We start from the raw sequence: 20,083 nt of genomic DNA, 5'->3' as shown, positions 1-20,083 counted from the left end.
TTTCAGATAAAACTCTCCTCGTTTATCCATTTATTTGGAAATATTCCGTTTCGGCCAATCTTATTGGCCCACACACACAATCACTCTTTACAGTAGACAAATCTCAACCCTCCATGTTTTGACCCAAAATCGCCACTATTAAACCAGAATCCCGGTTTGAACCCCTTATACCCGGTTTGACCCAGTTCTTCGAAACTTACTAAAATGCTTCTAAATTCCCCAATTTTACTAAAATGCGTCTATATTTCTCCAAATTTAACAAAATGCCCCTGAATTTCCCATAATTTACAAAAATACCCTTAACCTTACCTATAAAACCCAGCCTATCTTCGCACTGTTCGTTCTCTCCTTCTCTCGATCCCAAACCAGAAGCGGCGACGACCATCTCTCCTCCATCTCTCCTCCGGTTCCTTCTCCCCCATCTCTCCCTCTCATCCTCTCTCTTCTCCATTATCCCTCCCTGTTGAAACCAGTCCATTCTAATCCACCGAAGTCTACTGTTCACCATCCTCTTCCTCGTGAAGAATGGAACCAGAGGCGGCGGAGAACTAATCCAATCTCCACCTCCGGTCTCTCTCTCTCTCTCTCTCTCTCTCTCTCTCTCTTTCTTATCCCTTCTTCTTTTTCTTCTTCTCCTTCTCCACCTCCGGTCTCTCTCTCTCTCTGTCTCTAGGGTTCTCTGTGACCAAAGAATTCGGGTTTTAGATCAACAGGCCAACCATGGCAACAGCTTCAGGTGCAATTTTTCCTTAATTTTCTCCTTTTTCTAATCATATAATATAAATTTGATTTCCAATCTGTAATGCCCGGATTTTTGTACAAGGGTGTTGTATTGTGTTGGATACTTCAAATTTTAGTATAAATTCTATATCTAACATCTTCCCAGATGTATTCTTGCCGTATCTGGGCAATATAGCTTCTAATTATCATCTTTCAAATGTTTTCTCCTCAATACTCAATAGAGGAGTTGAATTACAAAGTTAGTAAATGATTTCGTTGATTCTGTAGCTATGGGAGGGGTGGATAGGAATCGACTTGAGTGGGGGCATCATGTCCAGATGCTCTTTTGTATGACTGCTATATATTCTGGTTTAGTGTAAATCAGCTGCAAGCATTGTGTTAGTTCCATATAGCCCAATATTAGCACACTGTAATATCTTTTTATAAGATTGTTATGTATTCTTCTTTTACTGTAAAACAGCTATAAGCTTTGTCTTTGTTTGATATAGGCTATATCAGAATATTAGTAAGTGGGCTCTATGGCTCCTCTTATCTAGTTAATTTGAACATTGCTACTGGTAAAAAAAGGCCTTTTTATTGGCTAAAGTGTAAAAAACTGAATTTGAATTTTTTTCTTGTTAGAGGAGGGATGAGAGAGTTTGGGTTGGGCTGTAGGGTCCTCCTATCTTATTATTTCAATAAAGTGCTTTTGAACATTGCCACTGGTAGAAAAAAAACCTTTTATTGGTTAAAGAGGGAAAGTTGAATTTTCATTTTTTCTTGTTGACAATGTGGGGAAAGATGTCTGAGTTATGTGAGAATTCTATATACCAATGGTAATTTTCATGTGCTTTTTTCTTTGGGACACTTTACCAGACGAACTTGCTTCACCATTTGGATTTGTGCATCTCCTCTAAAAGTTAGCATTTTGTATTGGGAGCATAAGTGAGAGACTCTAGAGGAAACAAAAAACCTGGTACTTATCCCCTTGTGTATTCTATATCTAATGAGTGGAGAAAGCATAAACAACCTTTTGACTTGTCATAGATCTCTTTTCCACAAATTTAATATCTAGCCATATAAAGAGGCAAAAAATTTTGTGGTAGTGTACAATGGCTTATTGGGTATTGGCTTTTTAAGGCCATTAGTCTCAGCAGGGTGATGCCTCCCTCTATCTGTGAGCTGCTGCTAGCATGGTATCTGCATGGTTTAAATGTAAAAAGAGATGTCGTTGGAAATTGATCCCTGTGGCACTGTCCTGGATCATCTGGTCTGAAATGAATAGGAGAATTTTTTCAGGGCAAATCTAAAGTCTGTGAAAGAATTAATCAACATGTCTATTGACAGCATTGCTTCTTTTGTTGTATCATTTGCTATTTTTATTGTTATTAATAAAATTTACCTTATTTTTCAGAAAGAAAACAAAAACAAAGATGATCTGTTGAGACTTGAGAGGATGGAAAACAGTGGTCATTTTTCAAGTAATAAATCAGTAAAGACAAGTGGAAGGGAGAGCTCCTGCAATGGGTAGCCTTGGTAACAAAGGAGCTTCAGGAATAGGCAAAGTTGGGAGAGATAGCAAAAAACAACATTCTATTCAGCTTTTCTGGAGGAATGAGGACAGCCGTGGCGCAATCCTCTAGAGACTTTAAAGAAGCCATGGGGGGATCTCTTAATAAGAATGGAAAACCAATCTGATTGAGAGCATCCTTTCGTCCATCTGATCCGTGTTTCTCCAAACCCTTTCAGTCTCATGATATTTCACAAATTGTTCCAGTGAACTCTATCATAAGCCTTCTCAAGGTTTAACTTGCAAACCACCCTGTCAAGGCCTCTCCTTTACAGCATGAAAGATAGCTTAACTAGTTATTCTCATACTGGATTATGCTTACGTATCGAATTAAAAGAATGATTAATATAAATGGATGGTGGAAAAGCATTTAGGTGTGTTATAATAGATGAATGATGATATATGAGTATGAAAAGCAGGTTTGGAGGCACTCATAATCACAAAAGTTAAAGGATGGAATGGTGGATGCTTTTTTGGGAATGAGAGGCACTCATTCCTCTTCTTCCTCTTCCCCTTCCTCCTCATCCCCCTCCTCTTAAGGAGGCTTACGCCTCTTACGTTCTGAACTACACTTCACGCCTCTAGGTAGTGGAATGCCTTGTGTCATGCCTTCGTGTTTTAAAACATTGATTGAGACCTGAAGCATAGGATTCGATCTTTTGTTCTTAGTTGATTTATCCAAGTGGCTATAAAATGTAGCATCAATTCAATTATAAATCTGAATGATTTTTATCCCTCAATTTTTATGTCTATGGATATGCTAAGTTGCTTCTTAGATTGATTACTTCTTAAGTTCCATACAGGGACTATGTCTCCTTTATTACGAAATTGAATACTCTTTGTTAGAGTTACTTCAAAGACATTTGTTGGAGAAAGCTGACAATTGTGATTATGTAGTTTATTGGTTTCATTTGTTTCACTTGGTCTGATCAGGCCTTATTGGTATCTTCTCTCCTTAATTTTTGAAATTCAAAAATAGCTTCTGCCACCCAATAGAAAATGCAGTCCATTGTTGTTGTTGTTGTTAGTTTGCAATGAATGTATCTTACAAATTTGGTGGGATATGCAGTGGCATTTAAATCCAGGGAGGATCACAGAAAACAACTAGAATTAGAAGAAGCACGGAAAGCTGGGCTTGCACCAGCTGAAGTCGATGAAGATGGGAAAGAAATTAACCCTCATATTCCTCAGTACATGTCATCTGCACCTTGGTATCTCAATGCAGAGAGACCGGTAAATAGTCTGTTTGCTTTCCTGTAGCTTACAGACTGCAGTTTATGGTTTTATGTGATTCTAATACACCTTCACTGCTTTTGGTACTCAGAGTTTAAAGCATCAAAGGAAATGGAAGTCAGATCCAAATTACACCAAAGCCTGGTATGATAGGGGTGCAAAAATTTATCAGGCCGATAAATATAGAAAGGGTGCATGTGAAAAGTAAGTGGATCATCTTTTCTTCTTCTTCTTCTTCTTCTTCTTCTTCTCCTGTTTTTTCTTTATTTTGTTGCTTAATATTGATTGGGAACCAAAGCCATCTATCAGTTGAGAACAACTGAATATATACTAATGGCATTGAGTGTAACATTGTATTGAATAAGACAGTTGAGATGGACATAGAGAACTAGGTTAATGTAAGGCACCTGACTCATTAATGTGTTTTGCAGAGTTGTGCCTGCAGATCTTATCCCCCTTTTTCTGTTCTTTTAGGATTACCTGTTCATGATACAACCTGTTTCATTTTTCTGTGTTTGATATTTAATTGACGTATATTATGTGCTCTTTTCCCCATATTTTTTAATCTTTTTAAAAATTTGTGCTTTTCTTTGTTTGGGCAAGTGCCTCACCTTTTGCGTTGGGGCACTAGAACCTATAGCTCTCTTGATTGAATCCCTAATATCTCTAACCAATTGTGAAACTTAATCTTGATTTTTGGGATGAACACTGTAGGAGAGTAGGATACCTTCCTAGGCCCCAGAAATTTCTTAAAGAATCTAGAAAAAACCTCTAAAATAGGTGATTCAAGTATTAATAGTGCCCTCTTTGGCTCTTCCACTATTTATATGGTTGTGACAATACAAGTTTACCAAAATACCTCTGGTTGTGTAACACAATAATAACATACATTTCAATAGGGCCCTACTGAGTCCCTGTAAAAGTGAATATTCTTCATCTCTAAGATTTATTAAAGACAGAGAGAGAGTATGCCTTATCTCCAACATGATTCAATAAAGAGAAAGTTACACTAAAAGATGACCTCCAAAATAGTACTGGTAGCTGATTGGCTTCCTATGCATGCACTGTGTCTGAAATGAGGGCATGGAACCACATATTACTCCTATTTCTTAAAGATAAGGTATGCCATACTTGTACCAACATTCCTCAATAAAATATGATTGAATCTGTTGGGTTTATTCTACATTGCTTGGTTTGCTACTTGCTACAGGTACTTAATTGGTCTTTTTATTTTGATGTAATCCTATTGTTTCTTTGGTTGACTGGTTTTCTGTTTTCTTGTGTTTACTTTCTCATTTTGGTGTGAATGAACAAAACTTTGCTGCAGTGCTACTTCTGTTTTTTCTCTTTTTCTAATAATACAATTCTTTGTTTCTGAGCAAACAAGAAAAACAATTGCAAAAAATACAATAACAATAATCTAATCTTGTTTTATAACTTCAAAATAATTTCTTTATTTGCTTGTTACAGCTGTGGAGCAATGACACATGATAAGAAGTCATGCATGGAAAGGCCTCGAAAGGTGGGATCAAAATGGACAAACAAGCACATTGCACCTGATGAGAAGATAGAGACCTTTGAGTTGGACTATGATGGCAAACGTGACCGATGGAATGGGTATGATCCAGCAACATATGCTCGTGTTATTGAGAGATATGAAGCTAGAGATGAGGCGAGAAGAAAATATCTGAAAGAACAGCAGCTGAAAAAATTAGAAGAGAAGAACAATAACCAGAATGGTGAGGGTGAAGTTAGTGATGAGGATGATGATGAAGATACCCTGAAGGTAGATGAAGCTAAGGTGGATGAGAGCAAACAGATGGACTTTGCTAAGGTTGAGAAGCGTGTGCGCACAACGGGTGGTGGGAGCACAGGAACAGTCAGGTAAATGAGTCTTTTCAGTCTGTGAGTTTAACTGTTAATTCATATGGCCTTCCCAAGATGTAACCTATTTTTGGTTGTGTCCTTGTACTTCATCAAATTTGGTGAAGGATTTTCTTTGTATCTGTTCATTTGGTGCTGTATATTACTCCTGCTGAAGCATTTAATTATAGGAATTTGCGTATTCGGGAGGACACAGCAAAGTATCTTTTGAATCTTGATGTGAATTCTGCACATTATGATCCTAAAACCCGATCCATGCGTGAGGATCCTCTTCCAGATATGGACCCGAATGAGAAGTTCTATGAAGTGAGTATTTTGAGAAACCATGCATTCTATTAGATTGATTTGTGTGCTTCATTGGTAAAACTCATGATATAATGTTTGTGAATCTGACTTTATGATTGTTCCATTCTTCAGGGAGACAATCAATATAGAGTTAGTGGGCAGGCATTGGAGTTCAAGCAGCTTAATATTCATGCATGGGAAGCCTTTGATAAAGGCCAGGACATCCATATGCAGGCTGCTCCCTCTCAAGCTGAACTTCTTTTCAAAAATTATAAGATTATTAAGGAGAAGTTGAAGTCTGGAATTAAGGAAACCATTATGGAGAAGTATGGCAATGCAGCTTCTGAAGAAGAGCTTCCAAGAGAGCTTCTCATGGGGCAAACTGAGAGACAGGTTGAGTATGATCGTGCTGGTAGGATCATTAAGGGTCAGGTAAGAATGTATTGATGCTTCGTGTTTATTGTATATTTTGTTTTGTTTTTGTATATATCTATTTTATTATTCTGTTGTTGTTGGTTAAGCAATAGATATATGTCATAAAAGGAAATCTGCTACTTCTATGTACATGAAGCTTCCCAGTGTTTGCCAAAAAAGGAAATTCCCAGTGGAAAAAAGAATTCTGATTTAATTGTTTAACCAATGACTCTTGTTATCCTTCATTAAGGTTTTCATTTCTGTATCAGTTGCTAAGTATAAATTTTTGCTTTCCTTTTTACTGATTAAAAAAATTTTCCCTTTTCAAGTCCAAAACACTATTTTCAGTTGTATTGGATATCATGTAAACCAGGAAACCTGTTTTTTGGAATCTGGTTTTAACCAAGTATTCATAACCAGGAACAGCCTTTGCAATTGAGGGATTTTAGCTCCCTTCATACCTAGATGACAATGCAGAAATGTTCAGAGATCAGGCTTACCGAGTTTTCAACTTCATGAACTTTTTTGCACATAGTTATATGATGTGCGTGATCATTATTATGCAGCCTCCCTGAATCCAGATGGATGTAGACGCTAATTTAGATCTTTTTAGCCTTGTGCCAACTATATGGGGTCAGCTACATGTATCCTGTTCTGCTCGAACAGGAAGAAGACAGGATGAGGAAAGAGTGGCGGCGAAGACTGTTCCTCTTCTCTCCTTGTTTGAGTGGAACCAGTGGCGGCGAAACTGTTCATTCTCTTCTCTCCCTGTTCGAACGAAACCAGCGGCGGCGAACCCAGACTGTTCATTCTCTTCTCTCCTTGTTTGAATGGAACCAGCAGCGGCGAACCAGAGCTATTCGGTTCTCTTCTCTCCCTGTTCGAGTGGAACCAGCTTTAGCATCAAGATATCCCTCCCCATTTTGACTCAGCTCCTCTAGCTCACCTCCTTAATCTTCTATTCCGTTTCATTCCCAGGCTAGAGGATACACAGTAGCCAGATCGAATCAGACTAAGATATGGAAGCAAGAAAAGAAACCAGGATTGGGAGTCGTGGCTGAAAGTTGCAGAAGGTGGTCGATGAAAATGTTCCAAAAAAGTTTTCCTAGGAGTGTCCAAAGGGGAGGAAAGAGATGGGAAGCTCAGAACTGGTACAAGAGAGAAGGCATGGGGGCGTGGTCAAGACCAAATTTCTCCTACAGAAAAGCGGTGAAAGCAGGAGTTTGGCCGGACTTGGGACGTTTTGATCTGAAAACTGTTGAAGGTAAGCTTATGGTATTTACAGAGATGAATGGGGTGGAAGCAAGAAGTTTTTAAGGGATTGTTTAGTTGGTAGATTTGGGTGGAAGGTGGGGGTAAAGGAGGAGGAGATCTGGGCTAATCAAATTTGGAAGGAGGTGGGGGGAGTGAAGGTGAAGAAGTTGGCGGATGAGCTCTTCTTGTTCATCTTGCCTTCCAGAGCAGAGGCGCGACGGATCTTTGAAAAAGGTCCATGGTCAATGGGGAGGAACCCTCTTCCTCTCGAATGGTTGGGAGCTAGCACGGGCTGTTTTTATCCGGAGTCGGAAAAGGACTTTGACCGGTCGGAGGATATCTAGATTAGGGTGTTCGGCCTGCCTCTGCTTCTATGGTGTCCGAGTGTCATCAGAGCAATCGGGGATGCGTGTGGTGGTTTTCTTGAAACAGATGATTCTCCCTTTGAGCTGGCTACTTGCGAATGGATTCGAATGAAGGTGAAGAAGGGTGGCTTGATTCCGGAGAAGGTGGAGATTGTTGCTGGGGAAGTTCTGTTCTCAGTTTCCATCTGGCCAGAAGTCCTTCCGTCTGTTCGGAGGTGGAAAACGGAGAGGTTCACAGAAGAGGGAACTCAACAGGTAAGGAAGGACTCGATGGGCTCGAAGACAATAGTCTTAGAGGACGTCAATGAATGCTCCCCACTACATGTTCATCCAGTTAATCAAGGGGGAGGACTGGAGCGGGTAAGATCGCCGGAGAAGGAAGAAGAAGAAGATCGATCCTACGGTTTTGATAGTAACCGTTCAATCTCAATACTAACGGAGGGCTAAGATTCAAAAGTCAGGATGGGCCTTGAGGGAAGTGCCTCTGTTTTGAAAATGGGTCTTCTTAGAGATGGTGAGTTGGTCGATAATATTAAAAATTTAATAAAAGAGTGCCTAAGAGACCTAAAAGTGGTGCCTATGAAAGAATGCTCGCTGACGACAATTAATGAGGCAAGAAATCCATTTGGGTCAGCTAAATCCATTTACCCGGCCTAATCAGAAGCCTAGTAGAAAAAAGAACCTTAAAGCTGCAAGTGAACCAAGATGGGCCGAAAGTAGACCAAGACAGTTCAGCCCGACTAGCCTGGATCCAGCCTTTTCTCTGGACCGGTTTGAACCGACATGGATCACCTGACCTTGTGTACAGTAAGGGAGGACTGGGCTTGCCACTTTGAAGATTCAGACCTCTCCTTCCCCTGAAGTAGAGCCTGGTGATGATAGCCTGGAGCACTCGGCCCCCCAATCTTGTCCTTCTGAAATGGTGAAGAAGGTGAAAGCTGATTGCAGAAGACTGAACCAACCTCCCCTTTCCATGGTTCCTTTGAACGAGCAGTTGATGGAGGTGACGCCGCTGGCAGTAGTGGAAGTTGAAGATCAGTTTGCAATTAGGAGCGATACTCAGAATCAACATAGAGTGGTGGAGGAAAATGAGCTAAGTCATGCTGTGGTAGAGAGGAGAGAAGAAAGTGGCCAAATAGTGAGTGTGGGGAATTCAAATCTTGGGACTGTTGAAGCAGGTAAGTCTAGTAGCAGCACTTCTAAGTCCTCTTCCTGGGTCACTTCTAAACTTCTAGGGTTGGGGAGCTTTTTGGGGGTCTCGATGGAGGGAATGGAAGCAGAGACAGTGAAGTTCTTGGAAGAGATAGAACAAAGAATTCTCTTGGAAAGGGGTAAGATGGGGGCTAAAAGAGGGGGGGGGGACAAACTCCAAGAGGAGCAAAGAAATGATGCGTTTCTCTTGGGGCTTGAATGAGAAGGCTGGGAGCAGTGTTGGGGCGGTAAGGGGGTCGAAGAAAAACTGAGAGGGTGGGGGGAGTGAGTTCTAGGAGTGGGAGGTGTTGGCTCTTTTGTTATATCAATGAATATTAAAATTCTTTCTTGGAATGTTCGAGGGCTGGGGTCTGGGAGAAGAATGGTGGTTTGTGATTCCTTAAAGGCTTCAAATTCGGGAATTGTATTGATTCAAGAAACCAAATTGGAGAAAATTGATGCTGGTATTATTCGAAGTATTTGGGGAGATGGTCAGGTAAGATGGATGGCAAAGGCAGCCAATGGGAGTGCGGGAGGCTTGCTATGTCTTTGGGACCCCCTAGTTTGTAGTTTGATTTCTTGCAGATGTGGGAATTTCTCGATCTCTCTTGTTTTGAAGCTGCAGGATGGTAATATAGTTCAAGTCACAAATGTGTATGGTCCAACAGTTTCTAATCTTAGGAGGAGTTTCTAGGAGGAACTGGCTGATATGAGGGGGACTTTGACTCATCCTTGGGTTATTGGGGGAGATTTTAATGTCACCTTGTCGGTGGAAGAGAAGAATACAAGAAGTGGCAGAACTGTATTGATGAGGCAGTTTGCAGATTTGATTAATAATATGGATCTAATGGACATTCCCATTCAAGGTAACAGGTTCACTTGGACAAATAACCAGGATACCCCTACCCTGGTCAGATTGGATAGATTTCTTGTTTCCTCAAATTGGGAGGACATCTTTCTGGACTTTAGGCAGATGTCTCTATCCAGACCTGTCTCAGACCACAGTCCTATTCAGCTTATTTGTGGGGAGAGGGAGAAGGTCAAAATTCCCTTTAAATTTGAAAACTCTTGGTATGAGGAGGAAACCCTCAAACCATTGATGAAGAAAGTGTGGGAAGAACTTCAAGTGGAGGGATCCCGTTCCTTTGTTCTGGCAAAAAAAATGACGGCTATAAAAAAAAGAATTAAAATCTGGAACTTGGAGAATAAGTTAAGGTTGGGGACTGAAAGAAAAGCCTTATTGGGTATTATTGAAGAGATTGATAAAGCAGAAGAAATGGGTCCCATTTCTGAAGAGTTAAGGCTGAAAAGACTTCAAGCAAAAAACAGCATGAAAAATTGGTGGTGAAAGAGGAATTGAAATGGAGACAACGGGCTAAAGTTAATTGGCTAAAGGTAGGTGACAAAAATACACATTTCTTTCACAAAGTGGCTAATGCTAGAGCTAGAGTTTCAGCTATTAAGAAGTTGACATGGAATGAGAGATGTGGTGAATCTGATTCAGAGATTAAAGCAGTTGCAACCTCTTTCTATAAAGAACTTTACAAGGAAAAGTGGAAGCTGAGACCATTTCCCTTCAATCTCTCCTTTAGGCAACTGAGTGAGATCCAGAAAAGTTGGCTTGAAAGGCCTTTTATAGAAGAGTAAGTCAGTGCAGCAATTAAGAAGCTTGAAGGTGATAAATCACCTGGGCTGGATGGTTTTACCAATCTGTTCTATCTAAAGTGCTGGGACTTTGGGAAAGAAGATGTGATGAAGGTGTTCTAGGAGTTCATGCAAATGCGTCCCTACAAAGTTTCTCTAAATGCCACTTTTATCTCCCTTATTCCAAAAATTGAGGGGGCTGTGAATGTTAAGGAGTTTAGGCGTGTTAGCTTACTTCACAGTTTCTATAAAATATTGGTGATAGTCTTGGCAGAAAGAATGAAAGGGGTGATAGGTAATGTTATTTCAAATAATCAGTGCATTTATTCCAGGCGAACAAATGGTAGACTCAATTTTAGTTGCTAATGAGTTAATTGACTCAAGGAGAAGACAGGGTATTCTGGGGGTTGTTTGTAAGCTTGACATTGAGAAGGCCTATCTCTCCAGGTAAAGAGAAAGTTAATATTCTTCAGTTTGCTGATGATACCCTCTGCTTTGTGGACACATCTCTGCCTCAGTTGGAAACAGTTCTTGGAATTCTGAGTTGGTTTAAAGTGCTGGGACTTTGGGAAAGAAGATGTGATGAAGGTGTTCTAGGAGTTCATGCAAATGCGTCCCTACAAAGTTTCTCTAAATGCCACTTTTATCTCCCTTATTCCAAAAATTGAGGGGGCTGTGAATGTTAAGGAGTTTAGGCGTGTTAGCTTACTTCACAGTTTCTATAAAATATTGGTGATAGTCTTGGTAGAAAGAATGAAAGGGGTGATAGGTAATGTTATTTCAAATAATCAGTGCATTTATTCCAGGCGAACAAATGGTAGACTCAATTTTAGTTGCTAATGAGTTAATTGACTCAAGGAGAAGACAGGGTATTCTGGGGGTTGTTTGTAAGCTTGACATTGAGAAGGCCTATCTCTCCAGGTAAAGAGAAAGTTAATATTCTTTAGTTTGCTGATGATACCCTCTGCTTTGTGGACACATCTCTGCCTCAGTTGGAAACAGTTCTTGGAATTCTGAGTTGGTTTGAAGTGGTTACGGGTCTCAAAGTCAATCTGAACAAAAGTAAGATAATCCCAGTGGGTCAAGTTGTAAATTTGGAAGATTGTGCATAGGTAATGGCCTGCCATATGGAGCTCCTTCCGGTTAAGTATTTGGGGTTGCCTCTTGGGACAAAATGTTCCTCTTCTTCAATCTGGAGTCCAATCATTGAGAGAATGGAGAAGAGGTTGGCTCTTTGGAAGGCTAAATATTTATCTTTTGGTGGTAGGGTTACATTGATTAAGAGCTCCCTATCCAATCTCCCAACACACTTTCTTTCTCTCTTTCCAATTCTAAATAAAATTGCAAATAGGTTGGAACAACTTCAAAGGAACTTCTTATGGAGGGGATGGGAGGATGAGAAGAAAATTCACATTGTTAAGTGGGAGCAAGTGTGTAAGCCTAAGGAGAAGGGTGGCTTGGGACTTAGGAAAGTAAGATTTCAATGCTGCTCTTCTTAGCAAATGGATATGGAGATTTGCTTATGAGAGAAATGCTTGGTGGAGGTGCTTCATTGCGGCTAAGTATGGTGTGGATTGAGGAAATTGGAAAACTCTCGATCCCCTTTCATTTGGGGGTAGTTCTCTCTTAGTTGGTATTTCTAAGATCAGTACTCTTCATGAACGGGGTCAAGTTTAAAGTTGGAAAAGGGGATAGAATCAAGTTTTGGAAGGATTCCTGGTGTGAGGAAGGCCCCTTGGCTGATGTTTTTCCCCGGCTGTTCCAAATTGCAGTGAATCAAGATTCTTCAGTTGCTGATAACGTTAGTACCGCTGGGGGCTCCTTCTCTTGGACTCCCCTATGTAGGAGGAATTTGCTAGACTGGGAAGTGGAGGAGTATGTAGGTCTGTTGGGGCAGATTCAAAATCAGAGAATTGATATGAGTATGGAAGATGAATGAACTTGAAAGTGGAATGCAGATGGTAGATTCACAGTTAAATCCCTTTTCCTTAAGATGTGCAGCTCAGGTCAGGAGAACTTCCCGGATGGGCAGATTTGGAACCCCACCTGTCCCTCCAAGGTTAAATTCCTGGTTTGGACAATGGTTTTGAATAAATGTCTAACTAGGGTCAACTTGGAGAGAAGGGGTATGCAGATTCTTGATCCCTCCTGTGTCTTATGCGGCATGGGTGCTGAATCTATAGATCATTTGTGCATTCACTGTCCGATCTCTTCAATCTGGGGACATTTCTTCAAGAAACTAGAGGTGTGTTGGGCTATGCCTAAGTCTGTGAAGGAGCTGTTTATGAGTTGGAAATTGGAGGGTCTTAGCATGAAATGCAGGCTTGTTTGGAATACTATTCCGCAGGCTGTTCTTTGGTCCATTTGGATGGAAAGAAACAATAGAATTTTCTGTAATCAATCTAAAAGTCCAGATGAGATTGTGCAGAAAGTGGTGGGGAAGATTTGCTCCTGGGTGTCGGTGAATGAGGAGTTTAAAAGTCAGAATGTTTCTCTCCTTCTTTGTACTAAATCATGGATGTTCTTGTAATATGTTTTGGGCTCAGGAAGGCCTGGTTGGCCTGAGTCTTGTTGTGTTTGGCTTTCTCATTGAATAAAATTACTTTACCTTTTTTCCAAAAAATTTAGATCTTTTTAGCTGGTAGTGTGAATTCTGTCTTTTCGATGAATGAGAAGCCAAGGATAGTGAGAACACTTAAAAGGCAATCAATAGACTATAATTGGGTCCATAATACATTTTCCTCACTTGTTCTCAAATTCATCTAGCCGTACCAGGACAAATGAGACTACTGCTGATCTTAGAAAATAGAAACCAGGTCAACACCAGATCTAGATCTAGTTAAATTGTTACATATGAACATGGGGTGTGGAAGTAACAATGGAGGAATGAAGTTACAAGTTCCTCCAGTGGTATCAGCATGGGGTGTGGAAGTAACATGCTTGGAAATGCTTTATATGTTTGCTTTTATTTTTAAATTTTCATTTGAATACGCTTTACATGTTATGCTTATGTATTTTAATTTTAGATAATGGTTTTTTAAAACATTTATTTTAAAATAAAAGTTTATATTTTTTATTAACGTTATGTTTAATATTTTTTTTTGAATTTTTGATTTTTTTTTGCATTTTTTTTTGAATTTTCTGACTTTTTTTTTATTTTTTAGCTTTTTTTTTGTAATTTTGTGCCTTGCTTAAAAAGGCGTGCACCTCGCCTTGCGCTTTTAAAACACTGGTAAAAGTTATAGACATGGTGGAAACATTATAAATTATGCAAAATATAGAATGGTATTTTATGATATAAAAGAAGCATCGGCACACCTTTTTAAATTATTTTTTTGAGAGAAGGTAACTATTATATTCAAAAGGGGCAGGGGGGATGTACATGAGAGGATGTATGAAAAAAATCATCAAATCCTCACAACTAAAATATCTCCCCACTTAAAGGGGCAAAGTGTTTGCACTATACAAAAAATTCATATCCCCCCTAGATTTAGCCAAAAGATCCGCAATTAAGTTCAATTCCCTTGGAATCCATCTAAGGATTCCAAATCACTAAACAAAGCTAAGAAAATAAGGTTATAGACAAAAGACTACATTCTGCCTTGTAGACCTTAAGATTCAGAGCTTCATGATACAATGAGTTAAAGCAAAATTTAAACTCAGAAAATGTAAATGGTTGTAATAAATAAAGCCAAATAATCTATTACACAAACAAAAACTAATATTTTACTTCATTTTTGAAATGAATATTGAACTAGCTCAAAGTGTAATCATGTAAGTTAGGCGGGCAATAATGTTGTTACTCCACGTATCTACAATATTGTCACCAGCTTATATTATAATACTATCTCTTGTACTCCACATATTGCTAGTAGTGTTTTTTGGGGACTATGTCGGTTCTAGTAAAATTTCTTGTTGCTACCCTTGGAAGTGGAAATGGAAATATGTTGTGGAAACTATCTCCTGTGTTCCACGTAGTGCTGACATTGGGGAATATGTCGATTTTGGTAAAATTTCGTCACTACCCATGGGAATGGAAATATGTCATGAGAATATTTAGGGGCATTTTAAACCATGCCTATATCAATAACAACTTGACAACCAGGAGTAGACTAGTGTAACTGCTCTACTTATAACTTAGTCCTCCTAGGAAGATTTGTTGTTAAAAATCCTGGAGTTTTTCCTCTTCCCCAAGGCCCAAATCACAACAACTGGGGGCAGTCCTCAAATTTGCATTGCTCTGCTTGCTTAAATCCGGTGGGTGCCATTCCTCAATATCTTCCTTGACAGATTTATGGAAGATCTAAATACTGCCATGGATTTTAGAAAATTCCCCAAATTCATCAATATTCAGTAATATGTGGAATATTGCATAGTATTTATTTATTCTGTTTGGGTACAAGTTCTATTTGTTATTTTATCAAATATATATATATATATATAAGTTCTATTTGTTATTTGGAAACATAACAATTGGATGGTCATATAGCTACAATTACTTTGTTCAGTATTGTCTAATCAATCAATGCTTTCAGGGTAGCTAATCTTAATAAATATGGTTCTCTATAAAAAAGAAATCTTAATATATATGGTTTCTTTTACAGGAGACGTCCTTACCAAGAAGCAAATATGAAGAAGATGTGTACATTAATAACCACACAAGTGTTTGGGGTTCCTGGTGGAAGGATCACCAATGGGGCTACAAGTGCTGCAAACAAATGATAAAGAACAGTTACTGTACAGGTGCAGCTGGAATTGAAGCTGCTGAAGCTGCAACTGATCTCATGAAAGCTAATATTGCTCGTAAAGAGGACACTGAAGGTTAGTGTGCAGGCTTGATTTTACCTTTTCTACGAAGCATTATTACTGACCTCAACAGAGGTTAAATTTCTCATGCTGGCACAAGGGAGTAACTTTCCTGCAATTCACGCCTAAATGTTTTATAGTTTCTTGTCATTTAAAACTACTGCTTGCCTTTTTAGTTTGAAATATATAATTCTTTAACTATTCAGCTTCATTGAAAAATTTTGATCTCTTGATATTTTTAAATTTGTGATTTCTGCATTTAGAAGTTTGATGTATGTGCAAGCCTTATGTTGTGATATTTCTGCTTTATGTTTGAAAATCCCTGCTACATATGCACCTATCTTCCCTTTCTCAAACAAGTCTAACTTTTACATTACCAACATATACACAGAGAAACCAGCATCAACGGAGGACAAAAATCTTGCTACATGGGGAACTGATGTACCGGATGACTTGGTCCTTGACAAGAAACGACTTGCTGAGGCACTTAAGAGGGTATGGCACCTATAGCATATTTTTCCTTTTATTGTGCTTATCATAAAAAAATTGACTTGTTTTTATTTTTAAAGAACTTTAAACCTACTTTTAGTGGAGGGAGCTACTTTAAATTTGATTGAACATAGAAGAAATCGAGGTTACAACCTAATATGGGGACTTGGAAGTTAAAACATCTTATTTGGTAGGCCAGAGATCCTTGGCCCCTAACTTGAATTGCTTGTTCAAATGAGTCTATAACTAACTGGTGGATTCAATTGCAAGGAAAGATGTAGATGGGCATAAGCTGCACTAGGGTCTAACCACCTTGGTTAAAGATTTTTCTCTTTTGTACTGTGGGTTTTGCATTGTTGGGGGAGTTTTAGCTAATCATTCTATTTTTAGGCGAGATTCCAGATGTTTTATGTTTTCATATGCTGTTTTTATCATTTTCTGTTGACCTGTTAGTTGAATTGAAGCATTGGCCTGTTTTCCTTGAATACTGTGAAGAAAGGGCGGGGGGGGGGGATTACAGATTGTAGTTCTTAAGCCCCAAAAGGGTGTGCTTGGGTATTGGAGATATAATTTTCTTCTCAAATTCTGTGACTTGGACAGGAGGATGAAAGAAAGAAGGAAGAAAAAGATGAAAAGAAGCGGAAATACAATGTGCGATGGAATGATGAGGTATGCTTTTCTTTAACGCTGTGTTTGTTTGAGGTGTAAATGAGAACCGGGGTAAACTTTATACCCCTGGTCCAATTTTGCATGTGTTTGGTAGAGGTATTAATATAAACCTTGTAAATTGAAGTAAAATTTCATTCTTATCAGTATTTCCATCGAAAATCAGTGGAAAGTTTACGCCGATAAAATCGATGTAAACTTTCCCTTCTTCGTCCATTGGTCTCCTCTTTGCAAGAACAAGCTTCTCTCCTCTCTGTCCTGCAATGTCTCTTCCGTCCAACAGCCAGAAGAACAAGCTTCTTAAATCTCTGTCCTGCAACGTCTTCTCCATCCAACAGCCAATAGAGCAAGCTTCACTCCTCTCTATCCTGCAACGTCTCCTTTCTGTCCTGCAACATCTCCTCTGTCTTGCAGCAATCCTCTCTATAAGATCAAGCTTCGTTTCGATTAAAGAATCTTATAGATCTTCAAGATCTGTCTGTTTAACTAGGTGACCTGAGTTCAAGATTTGGCCATTCCAAAATCTGCCAGATCTGAGTTTCTAGTTTTAATATCAAATCATAATAACTATAAAAGATTGCTTGTGATAATCCCAAATTGGTGGTTAATTGTTCCAGTTAACCTTAGTTCTTCCCCTATCTAACTGCTCTGTTCCGTGATGATTGTCGGCAAGGTAGCAGTTATCTGTGGGTACAGAGATGTCGACAAGGATTGTGCTATCACCATTAAGCAAGTCGGTGCCTGTGTAATCATTACCGAGATAGACCCCATTTGCGCCCTTCAGGCTCTCACGGAAGGCATCCCAATGCTGACCCTCGAGGACATTGTAGCCAAGGCCGAAGCAGACATTCTGTCGGCTTGGCCGGTGATCAGCCTTGAACCATTTAGGGTACCGAACCAGGTCTGCATTCACGACCTGCATTAACCTCTCTCCCTCCTGGCACCACCCTCACTACCCCTCCCTCGATGTAGACCATCTGCAGATTTCCCGTTTTCTAGACCAACCACTGCTGCACTCCTAGCTCCTCCAGCTATGCTTTCCGATTTCATCTGCCTTCCACTGCCCATGCCATGGTGGGTTCAGGCGTCAGAGCCCAGACGGACCAAGGAGAGGCTGAGCGAGCAGAAAACCTTTCACTTTTGCACCGTAACAATCAAATAACATGAGAGAAAAATTCCAAAACACCCTGGTTCCATTTGCATCGATCACTAAACCGAGGTCACATTTTTCATCGGTGTAAAACTGAATTTACACCTAAAACAAACGCAACCTAATGTTTTAATGTGAGATGCATGTGCTTAGTTTGTGGTGGTTTTGTTTCTCACTGATGTTTAATTTTCTTAGGTTACTGCTGAGGATATGGAGGCATACAGGATGAAGAAGATCCACCATGATGATCCAATGAAGGACTTCTTTCACTGAATTTGGACTATGTACTTTCTTCCATCTCAAGCATATTTAAATGGAGTCATATATCTGTTTTCAAGGTTATTGTCTGCTTTAAAGTGGATCGAAGTGGTTCTCCCCCAACCTAGAGAAGTAATGGAATTCGGATGAGATGAACGCAAGGTTCCACGCCAGGCTCCATTATGATTGGTGTGGATCCCATGTAGAACTTTATCATTGGTTCCACAGCCAGCCGAATAGCCATCGCGTTCAGCCAAACCTTGCTCGAATTAATGAAGTCGTATATCTGCTTTTGTGTAAGGTTTCTCCCACGGGGGACCTCCATTTTATGTGTATATTTTTTTTGAAACTAGGAAATGTCAGGAGTACCGTTGGAAATGAATTCCTCTTTTCTGTATTCAATAGTGCGATAAGAAAAAATGGTCTTTGTGGTTTGTATCAAGTATCAACTGTTATAATGAGAATTGATGTGTAGATGTGAAATCTAAATTTCTTCCGTTCAACCTGATTGATTACACGACTGGTGTGGTGAATGCAAGGTTTTAAGACGACCGCTTGTACATGAGTAGGCTTTATTATATCTGGATCTTTTTATTTTGTTGTCCCAGTAGCTCCTATTCCTGATGATGGGGTTTGGTCCCCGTCTATATTTAATTCCAACCCAACTTCCAATCCATCACTCAATTCAAAGTTGGCGAATTTTCTACTCGAAGCTGATATATGTATCCATGGATCTGCTGAAGACAAAAGGGGTCTTGACGGTTTTATATGAATTTTTAAGTATTTATAAGCATATACATCTAAATCGAATCGAGTTAGATTTTATTAGATCGGAAAGAGGTAGATGCATGATCCAAGGTTGAAAATACCGATACGTCGCGAATTGATATTGTTTTTTTACTTATTTTTTTTTTCTGGAACCGGTTTAGGGCTCTTCCACCCCCTGAACTGGTCAGACTCCTGATAAATCCACTGTAGGGGCGTATTGGAGGGGTCCCAGAACGATATGTATTGGTTGATACGTGTCGATATTTTGAACATTGGTTTGATCCAGAATTCAGATCATCCTTAATGGGATAAAGTTTGAATTAGAACTCAGATAAACGTGGATACCATTTCTAGCCGAATTACAAATCTATAGTTTGGTAATTTGACGATAAGGCCAAGTTCGGTTCATTGCTCTAGTCCTCAATTTTTTTTTTTTAATTCTTGTTCATTCTAGGCAAGAATGAATTACATTAGTGTTTGATTATAAAATTCTTGTCATGGTCACATTCTTTTTAGAATGAAAAATCAGCCTCATAGCACAAAAGTTAAGCAGCATGCACCATGAAAAATAATCTACAAAAGTACTTTTATAGGAACACTTATAAATGCACTTTTACTTGAAAGCACTTTTACAAAAGTACTTCACTAAAGCATTTTTACGAAGGTACTTTTATGAAAACACTTGTATAAAAGTACTTTTATGAAAATACTTTTATAAAAGCATTTTTATGGAAGTACTTTTATAAAAGTATTTTTATGAAAGTACTTTACGAAAGTACTTTTATGGAAGTACTTTTACCAAAGCACTTTTGTGAAAGTACTCTTATAAAAACACTTTTATGAAAGTACTTTCATAAAAGCATATAAAAGCACTTTCATCGACTGTTGGAGACCTAGGCTGGTAGTTTGTAATACCAACACAATTTTTTTTGAAGAATGAAAATGAGCAACATAAGACATGTCAGTTTTAAAAGAATTCATTTTTAGGAAAATAAGTGTTTGATTCACAGTAATATTTTCTCATTCAGCCTATTTACCCATTCTTGTCCATTTAAGAATTTCATCTTAAGTAAGAATGAGAAAGAATGAGAATTAAACCAAACATGGCCTAAACATGTAATATCTTTTGCATTCTTCTCATCCTTAATAGAAATTCAGATCATCCTAAATAGGATCGAGTTTGAATTAAAACCCAGATAAACGATCACATTTTCATTATTAAATGTATGCAGTTTAAGTGTTACTAGATCCATAGTCCTAGTTGCAACTTGCAATCCTACGCAAGGGTGGCAGGCATAATTTGCCCAGGGTTGGGCTTGTTTGTATTGGTGTAATATGAAAGTTATTTATAAAGAAGCATACCAAGATTTCTAGTATACATGAAAA

General features: G+C 39.0%; 1 protein-coding gene across 1 annotated transcript; it reads left to right on the top strand.

Moving 5' to 3' along the window:
* Nucleotides 1-340: 340 nt before the first annotated feature.
* Nucleotides 341-18,432, top strand: LOC104605711 (pre-mRNA-splicing factor SLU7). Its single transcript, XM_010270578.3, has 10 exons — nt 341-736; nt 3,360-3,523; nt 3,615-3,727; nt 4,994-5,407; nt 5,578-5,713; nt 5,825-6,124; nt 15,165-15,381; nt 15,758-15,861; nt 16,456-16,524; nt 17,867-18,432. The coding sequence occupies exons 1-10, from the start codon at nt 721-723 to the stop codon at nt 17,942-17,944; spliced, it is 1,611 nt and encodes a 536-aa protein (XP_010268880.1). The 5' UTR covers nt 341-720; the 3' UTR covers nt 17,945-18,432.
* The last annotated feature ends 1,651 nt before the right edge of the window (nt 18,433-20,083 follow it).

This window comes from Nelumbo nucifera, chromosome 1, assembly GCF_055504915.1.
Source record: "Nelumbo nucifera cultivar China Antique chromosome 1, China Antique-T2T, whole genome shotgun sequence".
Lineage (NCBI taxonomy): Eukaryota > Viridiplantae > Streptophyta > Magnoliopsida > Proteales > Nelumbonaceae > Nelumbo > Nelumbo nucifera.
This window is presented reverse-complemented; position numbering and strand designations above follow the sequence as displayed.